The 26,478-nt window shown below is 46.2% G+C and overlaps 2 protein-coding genes across 2 annotated transcripts in view; one reads left to right on the forward strand and one right to left on the reverse strand.

Moving 5' to 3' along the window:
- TIMP3 (TIMP metallopeptidase inhibitor 3) overlaps window positions 1-16,993 on the reverse strand; it is a 32,046-nt gene extending 15,053 nt beyond the window's left edge. The window contains exon 1 of the mRNA XM_075275258.1: window positions 16,740-16,993. Within this exon, the coding sequence (XP_075131359.1) occupies window positions 16,740-16,866 (127 nt within the window). The 5' untranslated portion in view covers window positions 16,867-16,993. The remainder of the gene's footprint in view (window positions 1-16,739) is intronic.
- The window catches only part of SYN3 (synapsin III), a 159,761-nt gene that overhangs the window by 88,496 nt on the left and 44,787 nt on the right, over window positions 1-26,478 (forward strand). The gene's annotated exons all lie outside the window — the stretch shown is intronic.

Here is a 26,478-nt window from a genome sequence, read left to right on the forward strand (position 1 = left end):
CTATGTGACTCCACAGGTACACGCGAAAAACAAACCCTGTGTAGTCGTATCCCGCAGTCATGTGTCCATACCGCCTGTCACTTATATCTGAATTGTTTGTAGTCTGTTACTGTGGAGACTGGTTTACCTAGGAGCTGTGTACACAAAACGGTAGGGTGGTTTTTTAGCGACTCTTCGTGAAGTGGACTTAGCCGGGGAACTAGATGTCACATTTCGAGACCCTCCATGGCTGTTACCCCATGTGAGTAACCCTTTTTATAAACTCAACCCCTTTGGGATATGGTGCGCCCCCTTTTTGTTGTGTGCCATGGCCAGGAAATGCGCCAGTCACGCCCCCCCCCCCCCCATGGCCAGGAAATGCGCCAGTCACGCCCCCCTATGGCCAGGAAATGCGTCAGTCACGCCCCCCCATGGACAGGAAATGCGTCAGTCATGCCCCCCCCCCCCCATGGACAGGAAATGCGTCAGTCACGCCCCCCCCCCCCCCATGGACAGGAAATGCGTCAGTCACGCCCCCCTATGGCCAGGAAATGCGTCAGTCACGCCCCCCCCATGGACAGGAAATGCGTCAGTCACGCCCCCTCTGAGACATTTGCTCACTCTTGGAGATCGCTCCTTGTTGGGAAAGTCTCCCAGACATTTCGGAATAATTGGCACCCAACTACTTTGGGGTGCATTGGTCTAAGTCCACTTGCCAATATTTTGATAGTGACCCCTAGGAGAACAGTGTCCCTAGTGGGCATGGGCCAGTTTTGTATACCATTGCGCCCCCTTTGGGCACTAACTGTGCTGCCCATGCCCCCTTTTAGCACGTGACTGGCACATAACATGCCAAAGTCACGTATAAAGCGACTTTTACCCCCCAACCCGGGAGATTTGCCTGCTGTTCCAAGTGTGCGGGAGGTCACCCCTTTTTTCGGAATTGCTGAGTACGCATTAGTCCCGCTGAAACCTCACGAAAATTGGGACAGAGGGAAGGTCTGATATTGAGTATTTGCTGCTATAAATCTCCAGCACACGTCTATCCCGTCTTTAGAGTTTGTTACAATGTATCAGCGAGGAATCGAAGCACAAAGTAGATTGGAAAGTTGCAGAACGTTCCATTATCCACGACTGAGCGTTACTTAAATATTTGCCCCCCAGAAATAAACATGTCGCTCTTCCTGAGGGGCTAGATACATGTGTTGGGGGGGGGGGGGGCGTACGTGGAGCGCAGATCAAAGCATAACTCCTCGCCGCAGGCCCGCCAAGAGGACGCGATCACTTAGGTGTGAAATAGTCCGGAGCTTCTCATGGAGTCTTTCGGAAGTGACAGTTTCCCACAATAGACCAGTAAAATATTATTGAAAGCCGATCCCTCTGACATTCCTGCCGATCACATGTCCCCGCGCTGGGGAGGAGGATGAGGATGGTGCGCACCTTCATAGGTATGTGAAGATGATGTCGCGACCTCAGAAACGCCAGATGGCTTCAGTGGGTCGGAAAAAAAGTTGCACATTTTTGAGGAAATCGGATTGGCGGATTTACGTGCACAGTTATACACTGGGATCATACAGACTGTAATAGGAAGGCGGGCGGCCATTTTTGTTTAGGGGCCCGAATTGCTGCAAAACCCGAAGTGCGTAAAAGCGTCCGACTGCAGTCTTGTGTCTGAACGTGTGAAACGTTACATTACTGGCAGTGATGTCATCGCACCCCCGAGACCCGTGTGTGAGAATAGGAGATGGGATGTGATAATGAAACACTCCCCCCTCCTCACTATATCCTCCTGGCGTCCAGAACCTTATCTATATAGGTGTAGATCCTCTACGCTTATATACACACTCATCCCGTAGCTGTATCTAAGCCGGACCATGTGGGATACCGTCTCACCGCACACAGTACGGTATTCACTGGATAACGTACCGTAAATCGGGTTCGTTTTTTTCCTTAAAGGAATTTTCCATAACTAATGTTTTTTCACAATGTCTATAAAAATGGAGGCCCTTACGTGTCAATTGACTAAAAACCTCCATACTGCCCCCTGAACAACATCCGTATAGCTCCATAGTGATGTCACCTGCTTTGATCATGTGACTACTATCTCTACTGTTATGGTCATGTGACATCAATACGGTAACTTTATGGTAATCCATTATAAACTTACAGTCAAAACACTAAAAACGCAATGGGCTAAAAAAACTGATCGGTCATGGCTAGGGGTTGAGCCGATCTTGAGATTTCAGGATCGATTTTAAAATCCGATTTCCGATCATTTTCCAGCCGATCCCGATCGTGGAATTTGCTCGATTGACGATCGGAATCCAATCTTTTCCGATCCCGGTCGCTCGACCCTAGTCAATGCTTCTCTATGGGAAAAGTCACTTTTAGGGTTGAGCCGATCTCGAGGTAACCTCCGACCGCTGGAAAAGATCAGGATCGGGATTCCGATCGCGAAATCTACTCGATCGCTGATCGGAATCCGATCCCAATCGCGAACAGAATTTTATTATTGGCCTTGCCTCTGCAAAATTAACCAATCAGATTTCATCATTCATTTTCTAATTGTTACTGGAAAGATGTAAGCTCTAATCTGATTGGTTGCTATGCTGCTCCTTTGTCTGAGGCCCAAGCAACCAATCAGATTGAAGCTTACATCACTCCAGTACTGATTTGAAAATGAAAGAAGTGATCTGATTGGTTGCCATAGACAGCTTCTCTCTGTTCTACTATATAGACTGTGTAGGAACCAATCAGATTGAAGCTGACATCACTCCAGTACTGATCTGAAAATGAAAGAAGTGATCTGATTGGTTGCCATAGACAGCTTCTCTCTGTTCTACTATATAGACTGTGTAGGAACCAATCAGATTGAAGCTGACATCACTCCAGTACTGATCTGAAAATGAAAGAAGTGATCTGATTGGTTGCCATAGACAGCTTCTCTCTGTTCTACTATATAGAGTCTATATAGAGTTTATATTATAGACTGTGTAGGAACCAATCAGATTGAAGCTTACATTTTATGAGAGCTGCATCAAGAATGTAAGAAGTGATCTCATTGGTTGCTATAGGCATCTTTGCCCTGCTTTGTTTACATGGGGCGGTGATGTCACCATCCGCGCCAAGTCCCAACTATCTACGCCATTTCCTCGCCGCCAGGTGCCAGGCATCACTATACGGCATATTATAAACCGAGCAAAACCTGAAAAAAATTAATGACGCAAAAAACCTTGATATTTTTGGATCGCATCTGGATGAATGTGAGAATCCGATGGCCGCCCCGTTTCCTCCGTGCGGACAATTGCTTCCAAGTGCTGATATACGTCTTCCTCTGGTAATAACAATCACGCCCTGTACAGCTGAAGCGGAAGACGGCGAGGCGCGATGGACAGATGGTATAGAAATCACATAAGAGGCATAAAAATAGCAGGAAGAAATATCATTATATTAGTCCCACGTAACCGCGCCGGGGGAGGGGAGGGGGGAACCCCCTAAGTGACGCCCCCCTCCCCCCACAATACGCAGCACTTCATTTGTGGGTCCGGCCTCGCTAATTAAAACGCTGACTTTTCAGGAAAGTTTCTAGAAAGGTCTCAACCCACTTCCTGATGTTGATGGGATCCAGGCTCGGGACGAGGTCGGCCATGGAGGATATCGCTGAGCGCAGGTGGATTTCAAAGAGAGGAAGAGCTCGGCGAGGTCGCTCACATGGCTCGCTCCGGGGAGTTGTCAGGAAACACTATCCGGCTTATAGGCCGCTCAATAGCCGGTCCTTGATATGGCAAGGAGATGACAGATAGAGCTGGGATTAGAAGGGGGGGTCCTTTTGTGTTCCATACATGTGAAATAAAATGCCCCCCTCACCAGATTTCAACATCGTGTTGCGGTCTGTGAATTGGAGCTTGTTCACATCTGTACAGACCTATTGCTGACTGTACAATGCAATCCACACAATAATACATACATACGAGTGTTCAAATAATACTGCCATATAGCATTGATCTACAGGCAGTACGATATGGCGGTATTATTTTGATTATGTTATGGCACTTTTACCATTTTCTTAACTGACATACAGTGCCTAAATAATACTGCCATATTGTACCTTCCTACGAAGCATACCTTTATTAAATAATACTGTCCTATTGTACCTTCCTACGAAGCATACCTTTATTAAATAATACTGTCCTATTGTACCTTCCTACGAAGCATACCTTTATTAAATAATACTGCCATATTGTACCTTCCTACGAGGCATACCTTTATTAAATAATACGGCCATATTGTACCTTCCTACGAGGCATACCTTTATTAAATAATACTGCCATATTGTACCTTCCTACAAGGCACACCATTATTAAATAATACTGCCATATAGTACCTTCCTATGAAGCATACCATTATTAAATAATACTGCCATATTGTACCTTCCTACGAGGCATACCTTTATTAAATAATACGGCCATATTGTACCTTCCTACGAGGCATACCTTTATTAAATAATACTGTCATATTGTACCTTCCTACAAGGCACACCATTATTAAATAATACTGTCATATTGTACCTTCCTACAAGGCATACCTTTATTAAATAATACTGCCATGTTTCTATTCAATAAGAATGACATAGTCCTAAAAAATTCAGAATAGTAACATACAGTGCCAAAATAATACCGCTGGTTTGTACCTCATCAGTGACCTACATTACCTAAATAATACAGCCATGTCGTAACTTTTTACCAGCAACAAACAGTAGCCAAATAATACTAACATGTTGTACCTTCCTAATGTTGAAATAAAGTACTCAATCAATACGACCCTATTGTACCTCTCTAACTATGACAAAATGAGTCCTAAGTACGGCCATATTGTATACTTAGAACCGTGATATACAGTGCTAAAATACTGCCATACTATGTCTTAACATTGACATATATAGCCAAAATAATACCACCACATTGTGGATTCGTGACATAAATGTACAATATGGCGATGTACAGAGTGCATGCACAGACCGTGCTAAATAATACTGCCAGATTGTACTTTCATGACATACGGCACTAAATAAGACAGCTGGACTTTCCTAAAAGTGTCGTACAGGTCCAAATAATACTGCCATATTGCATCGTCACAACAGTGCCATACAGTGAGCATATAAAACAGGGTCTACATGGTTATAGGAAAAGGGGTTAATAAAAGGCACTTGAACTTGGGCCAAATGGAAGGACAGGGTGCTAGGTATGCAGGAGGTCTTAAAGTGACCCTTAGCGGAGGTTAAGCACACAGCTTCCAGTGACAAGCCTCTTTAAGACTCCCCTGGGGACAGAATTCCTGCTTTAAGTAGATTCCGAGCTGACTCACATAGCTGGTATTCTACATTCCACACTAAGACCTTAAGTAAGACTCTCCGCATTCCCGAATCCTAGCATTTTATTCATTTTTGGTGGCAAAAGCAGAAGAAGAACTTCTCAAGACTGAAAACCTGTGACACTGATATAACCGTGTCCTCATTGTTCTATAATATGTGTCCTAGACTGCAAGCTCATAAGGACAGGCGCCTCAGTGACAGGAGTCAACAACCTACTGATAGTCCACTGCTATGTACTGAGCACTGAGTTACATCCTGTATTATACTGCAGAGCTGCGCTCACTATTCTGCTGGTACAGTCACTGTGTACATACATTACATTACTTATCCTGTATTATACTCCAGAGCTGCGCTCACTATTCTGCTGGTACAGTCACTGTGTACATACATTACATTACTTATCCTGTATTATACTCCAGAGCTGCGCTCACTATTCTGCTGGTGCAGTCACTGTGTACATACATTACATTACTTATCCTGTATTATACTCCAGAGCTGCGCTCACTATTCAGCTGGTACAGTCACTGTGTACATACATTACATTACTTATCCTGTATTATACTCCAGAGCTGCACTCACTATTCTGCTGGTACAGTCACTGTGTACATACATTACATTACTTATCCTGTATTATACTCCAGAGCTGCGCTCACTATTCTGCTGGTGCAGTCACTGTGTACATACATTACATTACTTATCCTGTATTATACTCCAGAGCTGCACTCACTATTCTGCTGGTGCAGTCACTGTGTACATACATTACATTACTTATCCTGTATTATACTCCAGAGCTGCGCTCACTATTCTGCTGGTACAGTCACTGTGTACATACATTACATTACTTATCCTGTATTATACTCCAGAGCTGCACTCACTATTCTGCTGGTACAGTCACTGTGTACATACATTACATTACTTATCCTGTATTATACTCCAGAGCTGCGCTCACTATTCTGCTTGTTCAGTGCCTTATGAGTTACATTATCTCTGGCTCTGTGCTGTACTCTCCAATATTCCAGAACATTTCCTGGTATCGGTGCCTATCAATGACAGTTTCGGTGTTGTGCCATCCTTAGTCACTGACTATATCTGCTGATTTACCAGTTCTGGAAATTAAGACCACAATCTATACCAATATACTGTAGTAGACTGGTTTACAATGCAGGGGTGAGGGAAAGCTGGGTGGCAGGTAAATCCTGGAGTAATGAGATGACATCAGACCTCCATCTTCTTCTGGATTATTCTGAGCCTTCAGGGTCACCTCTCTATCTGATAAGGTCGCTCAGGCTTTGTGTGGAGAGCCGGGCACACCCTGGTGGTTGACATATACATTGGTGGTCTTATCCCCTCCACATGATTAATGACGCCCGCAACGCCCATACAGCTGAGTAAAGGGCGTGACAGGAGGTGAACAATTGCACTTGTGCCATTCACCCACTTCCTGAGGTCACACGCGCATACATCACCCTACACAATGGACGCCCCTTCTCTTTCACTATAACATGTTCAACCCAACCTTCCAGGACCAAGATCTGACAACCGAGGCCCTGACACGTTATCTCTGCCCCAGTGACTTCTCTAAGGAGTAACAAAGGTCTGGAATTTAAAGGAAAACTCTAAAACCTAAAAATTCCATGATTAGTCCCACTCCTAACTAGAGGAAGCTGAGATCAAAGGAGCAGAATAGTGAGCGCAGCTCTGGAGTATAATACAGGATAAGTAATGTAATGTATGTACACAGTGACTGCACCAGCAGAATAGTGAGCGCAGCTCTGGAGTATAATACAGGATAAGTAATGTAATGTATGTACACAGTGACTGCACCAGCAGAACAGTGAGCGCAGCTCTGGGGTATAATACAGGATAAGTAATGTAATGTATGTACACAGTGACTGCACCAGCAGAATAGTGAGCGCAGCTCTGGAGTATAATACAGGATAAGTAATGTAATGTATGTACACAGTGACTGCACCAGCAGAATAGTGAGCGCAGCTCTGGAGTATACTACAGGATAAGTAATGTAATGTATGTACACAGTGACTGTACCAGCAGAATAGTGAGCGCAGCTCTGGAGTATACTACAGGATAAGTAATGTAATGTATGTACACAGTGACTGCTCCAGCAGAATAGTGAGCGCAGCTCTGGAGTATAAGACAGGATGTAACTCAGGATCAGTACAGGATAAGTAATGTAATGTATGTACACAGTGACTGCACCAGCAGAATAGTGAGCACAGCTCTGGAGTATAAGACAGGATGTAACTCAGGATCAGTACAGGATAAGTAATGTAATGTATATGAGCGCAGCTCTGGAGGTAACTCAGGGTCAGTACACAATCAGTAATGTAATCTGTGAACATTCAGGGGGTTTTCTGGAATGTAGATACTGATGAGTGATGATTTCTCTTTAGGGCAGGTCGTCAATATCAGATTGGTTGGGATTCACAGGGTGATATTGAGCACAGGAGAACAGACCTGCTAATCTAATCTAATACAACCCCTTAAGAGGGTGCCACAGTTGGCAATACCACACTCTACCTGTGAACAGAAGTGGCACTATTCTCTGAAAGCCATCAGTCATATTTTTCACCCGCTTTAAGGATGACCATCACCAGGAGAAATTTACTTGAACGTAAGAAATCGGTAAAGTGTCCTATCAAGTGTGCGCATTCTGAGTCCCCAAATTGGCCCCCAAAGTGCTTATCGGGGGTCTAAAAGAAGAAAGCTCCGCCCACAGACTCCTTACATACAAACTACTTCCTGTTTAGTAGAGACGTGTCATGTGACACCTCTCTCATGCCTGATTGGCTGAGGGTGATATCTGCACCCTCTAGTACTGTAATATGGTATACTGTAGCAGGACCTTCCCCTTCATTCCGGGTCCTTCTGTTTGTCCCCCCCTTTGCTCAGCGCCCGGCCCACACAGTCACTTACTTCGGAGGCCGTTGTTTTATTGAATGTGATGTTTTTGTGTGTGTGTGGGGGGGGGGAGGGGGGGGTGCAGCATCTTTTATGGAGCTTGTTGTGATGGCAACAACGGACACAAAACAGAGGTTTTTGTTCTGTGAGTTTTTGTGTTAATGGGTTTTGTTAGAGAACCTGCGGGAACTCGGCGATGTCAGGGGAAAAAAGTCCTCAGTGCCAGGCTGTTCCTCAGTCACAGCCCCGGCCGGCCGGAGTCTTACGTAAACAAGCGGCCTCAGACTTTCCTCGCTGGAGGGTTGTTACCTCACCGCCTCCTTCCCAAAAACAAACAAAAAGTTATGGCGACTTGGCCGACTCAAAAATTCTTAAAAATTTTTAGGAGTTGGTTGCCCATTTTTCCCCACGCTGCTCGCCCCGATACCAGACCCATCACCACCGAGGTGTTCACCGGGATCTCGGCCCCACCATCTTGGGACACAGCCTATGCAACTTTTTTCCCAAAAATTTTCCTCCTTCTTTCAGCTACAAAGTTGCGGCTTCTTTCATAGCCTAGTGAAGGAGTTGATAAGTCTTACAAGGAACGGGGCCGGATGGGTTTCACACGCCGCGGAGTCGTTGTGCCGTGACGGCTTCTCTAATTATTACTCCGGCTGCCAGACCAATTATATATGTGAGAACTCCGGCCGCCATCTACAGGATTTGATTTCCTCCTCGGTTCGAAAAAGACGTCTTAGCACTTAAGTGCCTAATGCTGCGGCGGCGGGCAGGTGTGCTGTCACCGTGTCCCCGAGGCCTCCATGTCCTGAATGGTGAGAATTAGTCAGAACTCGCTGCTAAAAGGGGGAATGGGGGGCAACACTCGGCCGAAAAACATGGAGCATTAGATAGTCAGTGACTGAGCGGTCCCATCAGAGTCGCAGAGGGTCCTCCGGGGGTCCAGCTTATAATACAATAATGGGCCAGCAGAAGACGCCCACATTTACAGGGTACTATGGCCCATCTCCAAGGGGCCCCGGAATCATTTTATCTGTTGGGCCCAAGGACCCTCAGTTCGACAATGTGTATACATAGTGTGGTGGTATACAGGGGAAGGTTAGGAGTCCTGATGCCCCTCACGCACCCCTCATCATCACCTCTTGCCCCTCTGCGTTACGTCCATCACTATATTGCCCCTCTGTTCCTTCTAGCCTATAACCCATTTGCTTTTTATTCATCACCCTGTGGCCCTTTCCTCATTCGCCCCTACGCCCGCTTTTTCTCCTCACCCCCTAGTTTTCCCCTGTTACCCCTCAGCGTTGTTGTTACCCCCTTCCTCCATTACCCTATCACACCTATCTCTCCTCCATTACCCTATCACACCTATCTCTCCTCCATTACCCTATCACACCTATCTCTCCTCCATTACCCTATCACGCGTATCTCGCCCCCTTTACCCTATCACGCCTCTCTCTCCTCCATTACCCTATCACGCGTATCTCTCCTCCATTACCCTATCACACCTATCTCTCCTCCATTACCCTATCACGCGTATCTCGCCCCCTTTACCCTATCACGCCTCTCTCTCCTCCATTACCCTATCACGCCTATCTCACCCCCTCTGTCCTTTCCCCCTTAGTACTCTCTCGCCCTCTCTTGCCCCACTTTTCTCGCCCTGTGCTGATTCCTGAACTTTCCAATGTGACACACCCTCAGCACCAGAGAGCGGGGCTCGCAGTGTCTTAAAGGGGCAGAACACACACAGGACTACGTGGAGCAACCCTGGCCATCTACTTGTACCGGCCTCCATGGTCTTTCCCTGTACCCTGCAACCTGTGGAGAAACTAAAACTCCTGGCGAGTAAATGTCCGGGCATGCTGAGAGTTATAGTCTCACAGCAACAGGAGAGTCACCGGTTACAGAGCACCAGGATATACAGTCTGATCACCCCCCTAAGTGCAGTAATAGAGAGACCACCCTGGGCTGCCCGCGCACCTGTCACCCCCTCCATCTGTTCACGGCCTAAACCTCAGCTGTCCACCGAGTATTTATAATAAACCCACCATGTCCTTTAACCATTTGGTCATGTACCTGTCCGTGGTGCCGCTCACTGCCTAGGGATGGGACCGTAAAGATATACTCATAGTGAGCTGCGTTCACTATTCTGCTGGTACAGTCACTGTGTACATACATTACATTACTTATCCTGTATTATACTCCAGAGCTGCGCTCACTATTCTGCTGGTACAGTCACTGTGTACATACATTACATTACTTATCCTGTATTATACTCCAGAGCTGCGCTCACTATTCTGCTGGTACAGTCACTGTGTACATACATTACATTACTTATCCTGTATTATACTCCAGAGCTGCGCTCACTATTCTGCTGGTGCAGTCACTGTGTATATACATTACATTACTTATCCTGTATTATACTCCAGAGCTGCGCTCACTATTCTGCTGGTACAGTCACTGTGTACATACATTACATTACTTATCCTGTATTATACTCCAGAGCTGCGCTCACTATTCTGCAGGTATAGTCACTGTGTACATACATTACATTACTTATCCTGTATTATACTCCAGAGCTGCGCTCACTATTCTGCTGGCACAGTCACTGTGTACATACATTACATTACTTATCCTGTATTATACTCCAGAGCTGCGCTCACTATTCTGCTGGTACAGTCACTGTGTACATACATTACATTACTTATCCTGTATTATACTCCAGAGCTGCGCTCACTATTCTGCTGGCACAGTCACTGTGTACATACATTACATTACTTATCCTGTATTATACTCCAGAGCTGCGCTCACTATTCTGCTGGCGCAGTCACTGTGTACATACATTACATTACTTATCCTGTATTATACTCCAGAGCTGCGCTCACTATTCTGCTGGCACAGTCACTGTGTACATACATTACATTACTTATCCTGTATTATACTCCAGAGCTGCGCTCACTATTCTGCTGGCACAGTCACTGTGTACATACATTACATTACTTATCCTGTATTATACTCCAGAGCTGCGCTCACTATTCTGCTGGTACAGTCACTGTGTACATACATTACATTACTTATCCTGTATTATACTCCAGAGCTGCGCTCACTATTCTGCTGGCACAGTCACTGTGTACATACATTACATTACTTATCCTGTATTATACTCCAGAGCTGCGCTCACTATTCTGCTGGTGCAGTCACTGTGTACATACATTACATTACTTATCCTGTATTATACTCCAGAGCTGCGCTCACTATTCTGCTGGTGCAGTCACTGTGTACATACATTACATTACTTATCCTGTATTATACTCCAGAGCTGCGCTCACTATTCTGCTGGCACAGTCACTGTGTACATACATTACATTACTTATCCTGTATTATTCTCCAGAGCTGCGCTCACTATTCTGCTCAGGATTGATATAAGTAATGTAATATATGTAAACAGTGACTGTACCAGCAGAATAGTGAGCGCAGCTCTGGGGTATAATACAGGATAAGTAATGTAATGTATGTACACAGTGACTGCACCAGCAGAATAGTGAGCGCAGCTCTGGAGTATAATACAGGATAAGTAATGTAATGTATGTACACAGTGACTGTACCAGCAGAATAGTGAGCGCAGCTCTGGAGTATAATACAGGATAAGTAATGTAATGTATGTACACAGTGACTGCACCAGCAGAATAGTGAGCGCAGCTCTGGAGTATAATACAGGATATACTTCAGGGTCAGTATTACACGCACACAGTCCCCCCACTCTTTATGTAGATTACCCCCTATACATATAGTATAACATGGCGCTTGGAGGAGACTCCACTGACAGATGGTGTCAGTCACCCGTGTAGCTGTGACCTGCGTTGCGCTCCCCTATGTGACTTCAATGTGAAGTTATCTCAGAATGGAGGTCACACAGACTTACCAAAAATAGATGAAGCCAAAATGCTGGAAGCTGAGACCGGGAACCATCTGCCATGTGAGTTATAAGATAACACGTAGTGCTGGCCTCGTACATAGGATGACAGGGGGGACGACGACTACAACCACCACACCATGACTGCGTGCGCCCTTAATGTTTATCATAGGGACATCCCTGGGGTGACCAGTCGTCCCCATACCTGACCCTTAGCCTTGTGGTTGGCAGGGTCACCGTTTTGGCTGGTGCCCGGTCACTGCAGCCTATTAGCGGACATGATGCCGTTAAAGGGGCCGCGCCAGTTTTTGCACCTTTTTCTATACAACCCCCTTACATTGAGCCTCACAATTAAGGGCATTTCAATGAGAGCCCCTTAAAGGGATAGCGCGCCCATCATCACCTGACGACATCACAATCTCGCTTCTGCCGCACACCCAGCACTTGGCCTTAATAGAGGTTTTGAAGAAACCGCAGGCGAAGCCTTAAGGAAGTGCCGAGTGATTACAGAGGAGGCAACGTCTTAGATTAACCCTTCGCTCCTGCGCCGCACCGCACGGCTGCAGACAAATGACGGGTTGTGCTCGGATACTTTATTGTGGGATACTTTGGATTTGCGCAGAGGGGTAATTACAAGGGTTTGTGGAGTGTGAGAAGCCGACCTCATCTGTACCCGGGAAAGCTGGGTGACAACAGAAATGACTGCGGCTAAGGCGGTGGCTCATCCAGCTTTTCCCAGAGACCTGAGAGGCAAATCTGAATAATTGGGCAATAACAGACCCTCTCATTCAGGTCGCTCGGTACAACTGTGCCATTCTGGACTCTAGGAAAGCTGGGTGACAGCTAAAGTGATTACCACAGGACTGGTCACACAGCTCTTCAGGGTCCTGAGAGGCAAATGTATATAGTTACCGTGACAGACCTCCCAATCTCTATATCTGTGTATTACTATACTGTTCTGGATTCTAGGAAAGCTGAGTGACAACAAATATAACGGCCACAAAAGTGGTCATCCAGCTTTTCCAGAGTCCTGGGGGGGGATCCTGGATAGTCCTCCAGTTTCTCTATCTATCTATGTATAACTATACTGTTAGGAGTCTGGAAAAGCTGGGTGACCACCCCAATGTTATCAATGTGGCCTCCAGATCAGCTCACTGTGCAAAGTGATCCCCCAGATACAAAGGAAGGTGCATTGCAATCTGAGCAGGACGTGCTGGGACTTGTAGTTCTCCTCATACTGCAGCTGTGTAGGCCGGATACTGAAGTCCAAGTTTTATGCAGCACAATTGTGTTAGTGGTCCATTTGCCTGACTGGGCACCGCTATGACTACCTGATGGGGCACCGCTATGACTACCTGATGGGGCACCGCTCTGACTACCTGATGGGGCACCGCTATGACTACCTGATGGGGCACCGCTATGACTACCTGATGGGGCACCGCTATGACTACCTGATGGGGCACCGCTATGACTACCTGATGGGGCACCGCTATGACTACCTGATGGGGCACCGCTATGACTACCTGATGGGGCACCGCTATGACTACCTGATGGGGCACCGCTATGACTACCTGATGGGGCACCGCTATGACTACGTGATGGGGCACCGCTATGACTACCTGATGGGGCACCGCTATGACTACCTGATGGGGCACCGCTATGACTACCTGATGGGGCACCGCTATGACTACGTGATGGGGCACCGCTATGACTACCTGATGGGGCACCGCTCTGACTACCTGATGGGGCACCGCTATGACTACCTGATGGGGCACCGCTATGACTACCTGATGGGGCACCGCTCTGACTACCTGATGGGGCACCGCTATGACTACCTGATGGGGCACCGCTATGACTACCTGATGGGGCACCGCTATGACTACCTGATGGGGCACCGCTCTGACTACCTGATGGGGCACCGCTATGACTACCTGATGGGGCACCGCTCTGACTACCTGATGGGGCACCGCTCTGACTACCTGATGGGGCACCGCTATGACTACGTGATGGGGCACCGCTCTGACTACCTGATGGGGCACCGCTCTGACTACCTGATGGGGCACCGCTATGACTACCTGATGGGGCACCGCTCTGACTACCTGATGGGGCACCGCTCTGACTACCTGATGGGGCACCGCTATGACTACCTGATGGGGCACCGCTCTGACTACCTGATGGGGCACCGCTCTGACTACCTGATGGGGCACCGCTATGACTACCTGATGGGGCACCGCTATGACTACCTGATGGGGCACCGCTCTGACTACCTGATGGGGCACCGCTATGACTACCTGATGGGGCACCGCTATGACTACCTGATGGGGCACCGCTATGACTACCTGATGGGGCACCGCTATGACTACCTGATGGGGCACCGCTATGACTACCTGATGGGGCACCGCTATGACTACCTGATGGGGCACCGCTATGACTACCTGATGGGGCACCGCTATGACTACCTGATGGGGCACCGCTATGACTACCTGATGGGGCACCGCTCTGACTACCTGATGGGGCACCGCTATGACTACCTGATGGGGCACCGCTCTGACTACCTGATGGGGCACCGCTATGACTACCTGATGGGGCACCGCTATGACTACCTGATGGGGCACCGCTATGACTACCTGATGGGGCACCGCTAGGACTGCCGGATATTGCACAGTGAATGGCTCGGCTCTAGATTGTGATGACTCGGTCACATACAGACAAGTATTTCCAGATGTAGCAGAGCTGACTTTGTATAATCATTTGTACACACAAGTTGTCACCCAAGTGACTGCAGGTAAGTACATCCAATACATGATCCCAACCGAAAGACGACAAACTTAGCTCTGCTGTACTTGGATGATGTCAAGAATCCCAGACACACAGCCCAGTACAACAGCGCTCCCTGTGGCAAGAGTCTGCAGAAAACTCCAGAAACACCCACAGAGTCACCGTACAAGACACAGCGGGAAAAGCATCTCCACATCCTACCGTATACTACTAGAGAGCCAGTCACTGTATACTACTAGAGAGCCAGTCACTGTATACTACTATAGAGCCAGTCACTGTATACTACTAGAGAGCCAGTCACTGTATACTACTAGAGAGCCAGTCACTGTATACTACTAGAGAGCCAGTCACCATATACTACTAGAGAGCCAGTCACTGTATACTACTAGAGAGCCAGTCACCGTATACTGCTATAGAGCCAGTCACTGTATACTACTAGAGAGCCAGTCACTGTATACTACTAGAGAGCCAGTCACTGTATACTACTATAGAGCCAGTCACCGTATACTGCTATAGAGCCAGTCACCGTATACTGCTATAGAGCCAGTCACCGTATACTACTAGAGAGCCAGTCACTGTATACTACTATAGAGCCAGTCACTGTATACTACTAGAGAGCCAGTCACTGTATACTACTAGAGAGCCAGTCACTGTATACTACTAGAGAGCCAGTCACTGTATACTACTAGAGAGCCAGTCACTGTATACTACTAGAGAGCCAGTCACTGTATACTACTAAAGAGCCAGTCACCGTATACTACTAAAGAGCCAGTCACCGTATACTACTAGAGAGCCAGTCACTGTATACTACTAGAGAGCCAGTCACTGTATACTACTATAGAGCCAGTCACCGTATACTGCTATAGAGCCAGTCACCGTATACTACTAGAGAGCCAGTCACCGTATACTACTAGAGAGCCAGTCACTGTATACTACTAGAGAGCCAGTCACTGTATACTACTAGAGAGCCAGTCACTGTATACTACTAGAGAGCCAGTCACTGTATACTACTAGAGAGCCAGTCACTGTATACTACTAGAGAGCCAGTCACTGTATACTACTAGAGAGCCAGTCACTGTATACTACTAAAGAGCCAGTCACCGTATACTACTAAAGAGCCAGTCACCGTATACTACTAGAGAGCCAGTCACTGTATACTACTAGAGAGCCAGTCACTGTATACTACTAGAGAGCCAGTCACTGTATACTACTAGAGAGCCAGTCACCGTATACTACTAGAGAGCCAGTCACTGTATACTACTAAAGAGCCAGTCACCGTATACTACTAAAGAGCCAGTCACTGTATACTACTAAAGAGCCAGTCACTGTATACTACTAAAGAGCCAGTCACCGTATACTACTAGAGAGCCAGTCACCGTATACTACTAAAGAGCCAGTCACCGTATACTACTAAAGAACCAGTCACTGTATACTACTAAAAAGCCAGTCATTGTATACTACTAGAGAGCCAGTCACCGTATACTATTAAAGGGCCGGTAACCCCCAACTTCAGCTTATAATAGTGCAGGAGTGTAATAAGAGGGGCGGCTGATATCAGATGAAGTAGGGATCATGGGGGGGCAGGGAGATTTGGGGAGTTCTCACAGTCATCCCACTGCACCCTAGCCTGACCTGGCTGATACCAGAGGACAACAGCGATATAAAGCATAGTGTAACTATACCGCCTAGAAGTGTTGCCCCCAATTTTGAGCATGCCGCTATACCCCCATCATCCAGCCTGGCACCTCCGGGTATTAAGTATACTAAACGCCTGGCACTTACCTATGTCAGAGTTGCAGAAAGCATCCTGGGGGTGACTGGGGGCGCAAGTGCAGCCGTCCACGGAGTATAGGAAGTCCCCAATAACCAGGGCTAGCGTCAGGAGGATGAGATTGGCGATGACAGACATTGTGCAGCCGGCAGGAGTGTGAGCACTGTCAGCACTGCTATAACCTGGTACCACTGAGCTGCCCGCCTGCTGACTGCAGGTTTATATGTGGCAGTGTGTGTGCCTGCTGTCCCCTCCTCTGCCCCTGCCCCTGGAGCCCAGGCCAATGGCGCTGTCCCTGCGAGCTGTCCAGGCGATGGGGGGCGAGGCTTCGCTCAGTTCCTCTTATGTTTCCTTCTAGGGGATAAGGGAATGTTCCTGCACCTCTGGATGGGGCTCTTAGGGGATGTGTGATGACTAAAGCAGAGCTGCTCAAGTTCACAACAACAGCCCTGCTGCCAGGCCGGGGAACTGCGCCAGCCACCCCGCGCCATGCAAAATATTACTAGGGGTGTAGCAAAGCTGAGTTTGTCATTTGGCACAAGTCATTATTTTGGTGCATTCGATAAACCTACAGTGTTAGATTGCACCGTGCATTAAAAATAAAGGTATTACGGTATATACCAGATGGATGTAGCAGAGCTGAGTTTGTTATTTGGCACAATTGGATTGCGGGCGGTTTTCGATAAGACTAAAAATAAACCTACTGTGCTCTATTGCACCGTGGGCTAAAAAGAAGCAAAAATATTACAATACTACTCCATACGGATGTAGCAGAGCTGAGTTTGTTATACGGGATTACATTGTATGATGCTCCGCACTAGATCATGTGAAATGTAGCAGAGTTGAGTTTGTCGTCACGCTCGCCTCCTATAGGTTGTGGTTTTACATAGGACTGCAGATGTTACTTTAACTGAGAGGTTTATCGTGCACAGGGTGTGTTATCCTGGAGTAAATAACTCTGTAAGCTCTGCTACATCTGTATGTTTGCACAGAGACGACGTGAGAATTTTCTAAATTAAAGCGTCTCTGGCAAATATGGGAGAAAAGCCAAGAGCCGAAGCTAAATACTATAATAGCGCTCTGTAGAGATGGAGCAGAGGTGAGGGTGTCAGTATAGCAGAGGTGAGGGTGTCAGTATAGCAGAGGTGAGGGTGTCAGTATAGCAGAGGTGAGGGTGTTGGTACAGTGTATCATAGGACTACAGGTACAGATATAAATCACTGTAATATAGTGGCATATTTTAGAGGACAATGAATCAGTTCAATGTCGGATTCGTCTCTGCTACATATAAGCACAAGGTATAGAGTAGTGCTCAGTGTCACCGCCAGGTATAGGAGCTGTGCAAGTGTGTAACCAAAACTGATATAGCAGAGCTGAGGTAGTGACTGGGCAAAAGTCAGACTGATATCAGTCATGTGTTCTGTACTGAGCTACTAGTCCACAAAGTGACAAAGTCAGCACTGCTACATCTGTATTATTCTCCAACAGCAGAATAGTGAGCGCAGCTCTGGAGTATAATACAGGATAAGTAATGTAATGTATGTACACAGTGACTGCACCAGCAGAATAGTGAGCGCAGCTCTGGAGTATAATACAGGATAAGTAATGTAATGTATGTACACAGTGACTGCACCAGCAGAATAGTGAGCGCAGCTCTGGGGTATAATACAGGATAAGTAATGTATGTACACAGTGACTGTACCAGCAGAATAGTGAGCGCAGCTCTGGAGTATAATACAGGATAAGTAATGTATGTACACAGTGACTGTACCAGCAGAATAGTGAGCGCAGCTCTGGAGTATAATACAGGATAAGTAATGTATGTACACAGTGACTGCACCAGCAGAATAGTGAGCGCAGCTCTGGAGTATAATACAGGATAAGTAATGTATGTACACAGTGACTGTACCAGCAGAATAGTGAGCGCAGCTCTGGGGTATAATACAGGATAAGTAATGTATGTACACAGTGACTGTACCAGCAGAATAGTGAGCGCAGCTCTGGAGTATAATACAGGATAAGTAATGTATGTACACAGTGACTGTACCAGCAGAATAGTGAGCGCAGCTCTGGGGTATAATACAGGATAAGTAATGTAATGTATGTACACAGTGACTGCACCAGCAGAATAGTGAGCGCAGCTCTGGAGTATAATACAGGATAAGTAATGTAATGTATGTACACAGTGACTGCACCAGCAGAATAGTGAGCACAGCTCTGGAGTATAATACAGGATAAGTAATGTAATGTATGTACACAGTGACTGTACCAGCAGAATAGTGAGTGCAGCTCTGGAGTATAATACAGGATAAGTAATGTATGTACACAGTGACTGTACCAGCAGAATAGTGAGCGCAGCTCTGGAGTATAATACAGGATAAGTAATGTATGTACACAGTGACTGCACCAGCAGAATAGTGAGCGCAGCTCTGGAGTATAATACAGGATAAGTAATGTATGTACACAGTGACTGTACCAGCAGAATAGTGAGCGCAGCTCTGGGGTATAATACAGGATAAGTAATGTATGTACACAGTGACTGTACCAGCAGAATAGTGAGCGCAGCTCTGGAGTATAATACAGGATAAGTAATGTATGTACACAGTGACTGTACCAGCAGAATAGTGAGCGCAGCTCTGGGGTATAATACAGGATAAGTAATGTAATGTATGTACACAGTGACTGCACCAGCAGAATAGTGAGCGCAGCTCTGGAGTATAATACAGGATAAGTAATGTAATGTATGTACACAGTGACTGCACCAGCAGAATAGTGAGCACAGCTCTGGAGTATAATACAGGATAAGTAATGTAATGTATGCACACAGTGACTGTACCAGCAGAATAGTGAGCGCAGCTCTGGAGTATAATACAGGATAAGTAATGTAATGTATGTACACAGTGACTGTACCAGCAGAATAGTGAGCGCAGCTCTGGAGTATAATACAGGATAAGTAATGTAATGTATGTACACAGTGACTGCACCAGCAGAATAGTGAGCGCAGCTCTGGAGTATAATACAGGATAAGTAATGTATGTACACAGTGACTGTACCAGCAGAATAGTGAGCGCAGCTCTGGGGTATAATACAGGATAAGTAATGTAATGTATGTACACAGTGACTGTACCAGCAGAATAGTGAGCGCAGCTCTGGAGTATAATACAGGATAAGCAATGTAATGTATGTACACAGTGACTGCACCAGCAGAATAGTGAGCGCAGCTCTGGGGTATAATACAGGATAAGTAATGTAATGTATGTATACAGTGACTGCACCAGCAGAACAGTGAGCACAGCTCTGGAGTATAATACAGGATAAGTAATGTAATGTATGTACGCAGTGACTGTACCAGCAGAATAGTGAGCGCAGCTCTGGAGTATAATACAGGATAAGTAATGTAATGTATGTACACAGTGACTGCACCAGCAGAATAGTGAGCGCAGCTCTGGAGTATAATACAGGATAAGTAATGTAATGTATGTACACAGTGACTGTACCAGCAGAATAGTGAGCGCAGCTCTGGAGTATAATACAGGATGTAACAGTTGTCTGAATCTCCTGTGACCTAATTTTGTATTTCTCTGATACATTGTAACAAACTATCAGGAAACAAGAAAGATCTGTGTTAGGTTTTCCTTGCACGGTGCTGCCCCCTGACTACCTGACTACAATTGCAATAAACCAGCCGTGAGAAGGCGGGGGGAGGGCAGACATAACACATTATGCCGCCAGGTGTTGTGCTGTGTGGCGGGATGGACGACATCTGCACCCGCCATTGTGAGCGAGGAAGTCACACTGAGGGCGGGTGCTCGGCACACAGTGTACAGTCCAGAGGGGAAATAGTTTTGGCAAGTGCTGGGCTGCTGGCTCCCTGCCGCTCGGCACATAAACACTCAGCCCGGGCAGAGCGAGGGCCATTCCACAGGATTACGATGTGAACCCAGAATGTAAAGAACCATAAAGTGGCCCTCTAACCTTGATACATCCTTATAGTATATATAGTCACCACTAGGGGGCGCTCAGGCCTATCTTTATCCAGGCCTCTTCATTACTTACCAAGCACAGCGCCGTATATTAAATAGTGGCTGTGCTTGGTATTGCAGCTCAGCCCCATTCATTTGCTTGCACCATGGTCATATGCCCGATGAACACATGGGTCATGGACAGTATATCAGATCGCTGTATACCCTGCCTGACTCCTGATCTCTGCACTCATCACTTATCTATTCGGTTCAGGCGAGCATACAAGGCGCGAGGTCCCTTTAGATAGAGGGGGGCAGGACCTGAATAACATCCGAATTAGTTCTGGGAGTGACTGGACGCAGAGATCTAATGACTATCCCGACAACTGGGGAGATTTTGTAAATTTTTGGAATTTTTTGGTTACCGGCCACTAGGGGGAGCAGCGCACTTTGCCATCCGTAATATACCGTAATCATTATCGTCACTCTCTTTATTTTTCGCCTCCATGATCTCTACAGAGTAACGTTGAAAATTGTCCCATAAATTTTTGTTTTCAATTTTCAATTTTTTTTTTTTTTTTAAAAATTAGAAACTGGTGCAAAAAAAGTTTCAAAAACTTTTACTAATTTGGTCCATGCGGTCTAATGCGTCCAAAGCGGGTTGGCAGTGTTAGGGTTAATTCAGGGTGTGAGCCATGGCGGTGACTACCTACAGCGCCTCTGTGAAGTGTCGGACTACATGGGGGCCCCCTGGGAGTGTAAAGGGTTAAGAGGGCAATCCCATTACAGCCTATGATTATAATAATGGTTTCCCCCGCGCTACTACTCATTCATTAGGGATGTTTGTCGCTCGGGGCAGTGCGTCCGCTGGGTCTTAATGCGGAACAGACCCCCCTCCCCCCCCCCCCCCCACAAATTCTTTGCGCTTATTAATGTCTTCCCCCTGTTTCCTTAAAACAACAACATGTTATTGTAAATGGGTAATGGTTCCCTGGTGTTGTCCTCGAATAAACAGCCCCCACGCCGCAGGCGTAGAATAGTCCTCGCTTCGTGTATACGGTCAGTGGTGACAATCTAGGCAACCACTTAGATTGGGTGGAATCCAACATGGCCGCCGTGGCAAACATGGCCGCCATAGTGACTCGGATACTTAGGTTTCACTTCGTGCGAGTGCCCTTGCTCCCCTCAGATCATGGTAGTCTGAGACAGACCGGTTGCTACTATGCTTGGTACTATACTGGTGAGAAATCACAGATCTACACATCGTAATTTATGGGAGTGATCAGATTGTTATTAAAGGGATTAGTCTGCTATTAAAGGGGCTTTTTTATATAATTTATTAGCTGGTGAACCATCCTCAGCATTGCAGATCAGTCGGGGTCTGACACTCGGGACCCCTTCATGGGGTCAAAGAATGTCACGTCCATCAGTCACATGGCTTATCCTGAAATGAGTGAATGGGCCAAGCTGCAATACCAAGTACAGCCACTACACAATGTGTGGCGCTATGCTTGGTAAGTGGTGAACAAATCAGCTGATCGGTGGGGGTCCTAGGTGTCAGACCTCCTCTCCTTAAAGATGGGTCATTACTTATTGAGCCTGGTAAACCCCTTTAATGATGACCCAAAAATTAGGGTCCCAGTCTTCATAACCCCATTGCCGGCAGAGGGTATGTCTCATATATATATATATATATATATATCGAGGAACACCCTCCGCCAGGTCATGTGCGTCGCTTTCCAGCAGCCTATATACCAGCTTTCTGGCGTGAATGATAATAAACCCGCCCTCTGCGTGCCGTCACCTCGCCCCCATTTCTTAAAAGTGACGGGGGCGGCGCAAAAACCCAATTTTTGAGCAATTTTTTTTTTTTTTTCATTTTTTTTTTTTTTTTTGCATCCAAAAATTTGCAACGTTGAAAACTGCCCCATAGACTTCGGATGGTGAATGTGTGACCAATGCTACAGTGAAGCGGGGACATGGGACCCCCATTGTTGATATCAGTGGGGTCACAAATTTATCACCCATCCTGTTTGATCTATGATGATTCCAGTGGGCCGACGCATTTAAGTGTCATTAGAGCGCCCCCTATAAATAGCAGGGTCAACTAAATTTGTCCTAAATTTTCGGAAGCAATTCTGGTCTGTCCTGGGTCGACATAGGGTGTCTGTAGAGGACTGGGGTGATTTGGCGGTTTCGGAGCGCCATGTCTCCCCTTTCTCATACATTGTCAGGGTCGGCAGGTGTGAATTTAACAGATGTCCGTCATATAGCTATATACCCGTTACATGGGGCTGCCTGATACGGGCGCACATCTGTAGGCCATCTCCTCAGCCGTATTCCCATATACAATATCCCACAGATCTGCAGACCCTACAAGGTCATATTGAGGAAACTGAATACAGAAATATAATGGGAGAATCCCCGCGCGTTTCCGCCCGGCGAGTTATTTTTGGCTCTTTGGAGTGCGACCTCGCTCCCCTTTAGTCAGGCCTCTCCCTTCTTACCCCATTTCCTCCCACACAATGAGGCAACGTCAGCCCAGCGTGGGTGACCGCCATGACATCTCCCCAGCGGCCGACGGGATTACCAAATCCTAATGACATTTTCTTAATTCTTAAGTAAAAAAAAATCAGACATTTCCCAGCATTCCCCAAAGACCCCAGGAAGAAGGAAGCAGAAAGAGAAAGTAATGGGGCGCATGGTGGGGAGGGGGCTGACACATGACTAATACGGGGGGAAGGTTAATGGTGCCGTGATGGGGGATGACTAGCTGAGGAGATACAGAGGGGCCTGAGACGGGGACACGGTCACCCAAATCTGTATTATTAGAAAAATCTGCTTACTAAAGCAGCCTGTCATATGGGGTTGCTAAGCAGCTCCTCCCTAGCAACCAGGGCTCAAAAGGCAGAACAGGCCCTGTGGTGGGATCGGGGCTGTATAGTATATGGAGTATATGGAGTATATGGAGTATATGGAGAGGAGGGTAACAACAAGGCAGGTTATAGCATTATACATAGGCCAGAGAAGACCCCACACCCAAAACTCTCTGATAGCGAAAACTGTGTGCAGACCCCAAATAGACCACAATGTAATACCGCCAGATGTGACTGTAAGCGTGACTGTATACGTGACTCTCATGCATCACTGTGGACACTGCAAGCTTACACTTGTGTAGTGACATCATTTTTCATATATTGTGAGGTCATAACACTTACATAATGACTTTTTGGTGTTCGTTATCCCTGTATTGTGACATCACTGTGTGTATTATCTCTGTACTGTGACATCACTGTGTGTATTATCCCTGTACTGTGACATCACTGTGTGTATTATCCCTGTACTGTGACATCACTGTGTGTATTATCTCTGTACTGTGACATCACTGTGTGTATTATCTCTGTACTGTGACATCACTGTGTGTATTATCCCTGTACTGTGACATCACTGTGTGTATTATCTCTGTACTGTGACATCACTGTGTGTATTATCCCTGTACTGTGACATCACTGTGTGTATTATCCTGTACTGTGACATCACTGTGTGTATTATCCTGTACTGTGACATCACTGTGTGTATTATCCTGTACTGTGACATCACTGTGTGTATTATCTCTGTACTGTGACATCACTGTGTGTATTATCCCTGTACTGTGACATCACTGTGTGTATTATCCTGTACTGTGACATCACTGTGTGTATTATCCCTGTACTGTGACATCACTGTGTGTATTATCCCTGTACTGTGACATCACTGTGTGTATTATCCTGTACTGTGACATCACTGTGTGTATTATCCCTGTACTGTGACATCACTGTGTGTATTATCTCTGTACTGTGACATCACTGTGTGTATTATCCCTGTACTGTGACATCACTGTGTGTATTATCCTGTACTGTGACATCACTGTGTGTATTATCCTGTACTGTGACATCACTGTGTGTATTATCTCTGTACTGTGACATCACTGTGTGTATTATCCCTGTACTGTGACATCACTGTGTGTATTATCCTGTACTGTGACATCACTGTGTGTATTATCTCTGTACTGTGACATCACTGTGTGTATTATCTCTGTACTGTGACATCACTGTGTGTATTATCCTGTACTGTGACATCACTGTGTGTATTATCTCTGTACTGTGACATCACTGTGTGTATTATCTCTGTACTGTGACATCACTGTGTGTATTATCTCTGTACTGTGACATCACTGTGTGTATTATCCTGTATTGTGACATCACTGTGTGTATTATCTCTGTACTGTGTCATCACTGTGTATTATCCCTGTACTGTGACATCACTGTGTGTATTATCCTGTACTGTGACATCACTGTGTGTATTATCCTGTACTGTGACATCACTGTGTGTATTATCCTGTACTGTGACATCACTGTGTGTATTATCTCTGTACTGTGACATCACTGTGTGTATTATCCCTGTACTGTGACATCACTGTGTGTATTATCCTGTACTGTGACATCACTGTGTGTATTATCCCTGTACTGTGACATCACTGTGTGTATTATCTCTGTACTGTGACATCACTGTGTGTATTATCTCTGTACTGTGACATCACTGTGTGTATTATCCCTGTACTGTGACATCACTGTGTGTATTATCTCTGTACTGTGACATCACTGTGTGTATTATCCTGTACTGTGACATCACTGTGTGTATTATCCTGTACTGTGATATCACTGTGTGTATTATCCCTGTACTGTGACATCACTGTGTGTATTATCCCTGTACTGTGACATCACTGTGTGTATTATCCCTGTACTGTGACATCACTGTGTGTATTATCTCTGTACTGTGACATCACTGTGTGTATTATCCCTGTACTGTGACATCACTCATTTCATCATAGTGAATAGTTGTGTAGTATTATAGATGGTGCAGTGTGAGGATTATGTAGTATTATGGCGGGGTTACAGTGTGAGGGTTGTGTAGTATTATGTTGGGGGTACAGTATGATTATGGTGTAGTATTATAGATGGTGCAGTATGAGGCACATTACATGATATATATAGCCGTATACATGACTCTCGTGACTATCCCTTAGTACAATCTTCCAGGTAATAAGTTTTTCCATCTCACACAACTTTCATTTTTCTGCCGGAGAATTTTTTGTTTCCAATTTGTTAAACTTCAATCTTGCGGTTTCCTAAATTCCTGCCGATATGACATTGGTCCGGTGCCAAGGCCGAGCTAATCCTTCAAGACTGATAACAATAACAGAAGTTCTTCTGAGTAATCGGCAAGGAATTCATCAAGAATGATGGGGGGAGTAGTCCCCTGACCCGGGGATTGGGGATGTGTCCGCCATCACATCCCCCTGGTATTCCCCACATACCGTACTATGATGCTGACATTCCGGTTTAAAGGAGAAGGGACACTCATTTCATACCTTATAGGGAATGGCGCTGTTTTGGGGATCAGGCGTTCCGTCCCTTTAACACACTGCTCCATTATATAAAAGGTCACTCCACCTATGTGACGTCACTGCTGGGTAACATATATTTCAGTATTACTGGGCAGACCCCGCGATGACTCAATATGGCAGATTTTGGGAGGTCAGGTCATAACAGTGCGTGACTTGTGTCAGCACGTCCCACATACGAGACCATTACCATACAGTTATTATGTAACAGATATGGCGACATCATAAATAATACCGCCTCAGGGACAAAACCTAAAATGTAGAGAACTTTCCTCCAACAGAATCCCTGAATCACGCACTTGTCATCTCCATCTCCTACGCAGGTGCTGGGGATCGAGCACCAAA

The sequence above is a fragment of the Leptodactylus fuscus genome, chromosome 5, assembly GCF_031893055.1.
Source record: "Leptodactylus fuscus isolate aLepFus1 chromosome 5, aLepFus1.hap2, whole genome shotgun sequence".
In the NCBI taxonomy this organism is placed as follows: Eukaryota; Metazoa; Chordata; class Amphibia; order Anura; family Leptodactylidae; genus Leptodactylus; species Leptodactylus fuscus.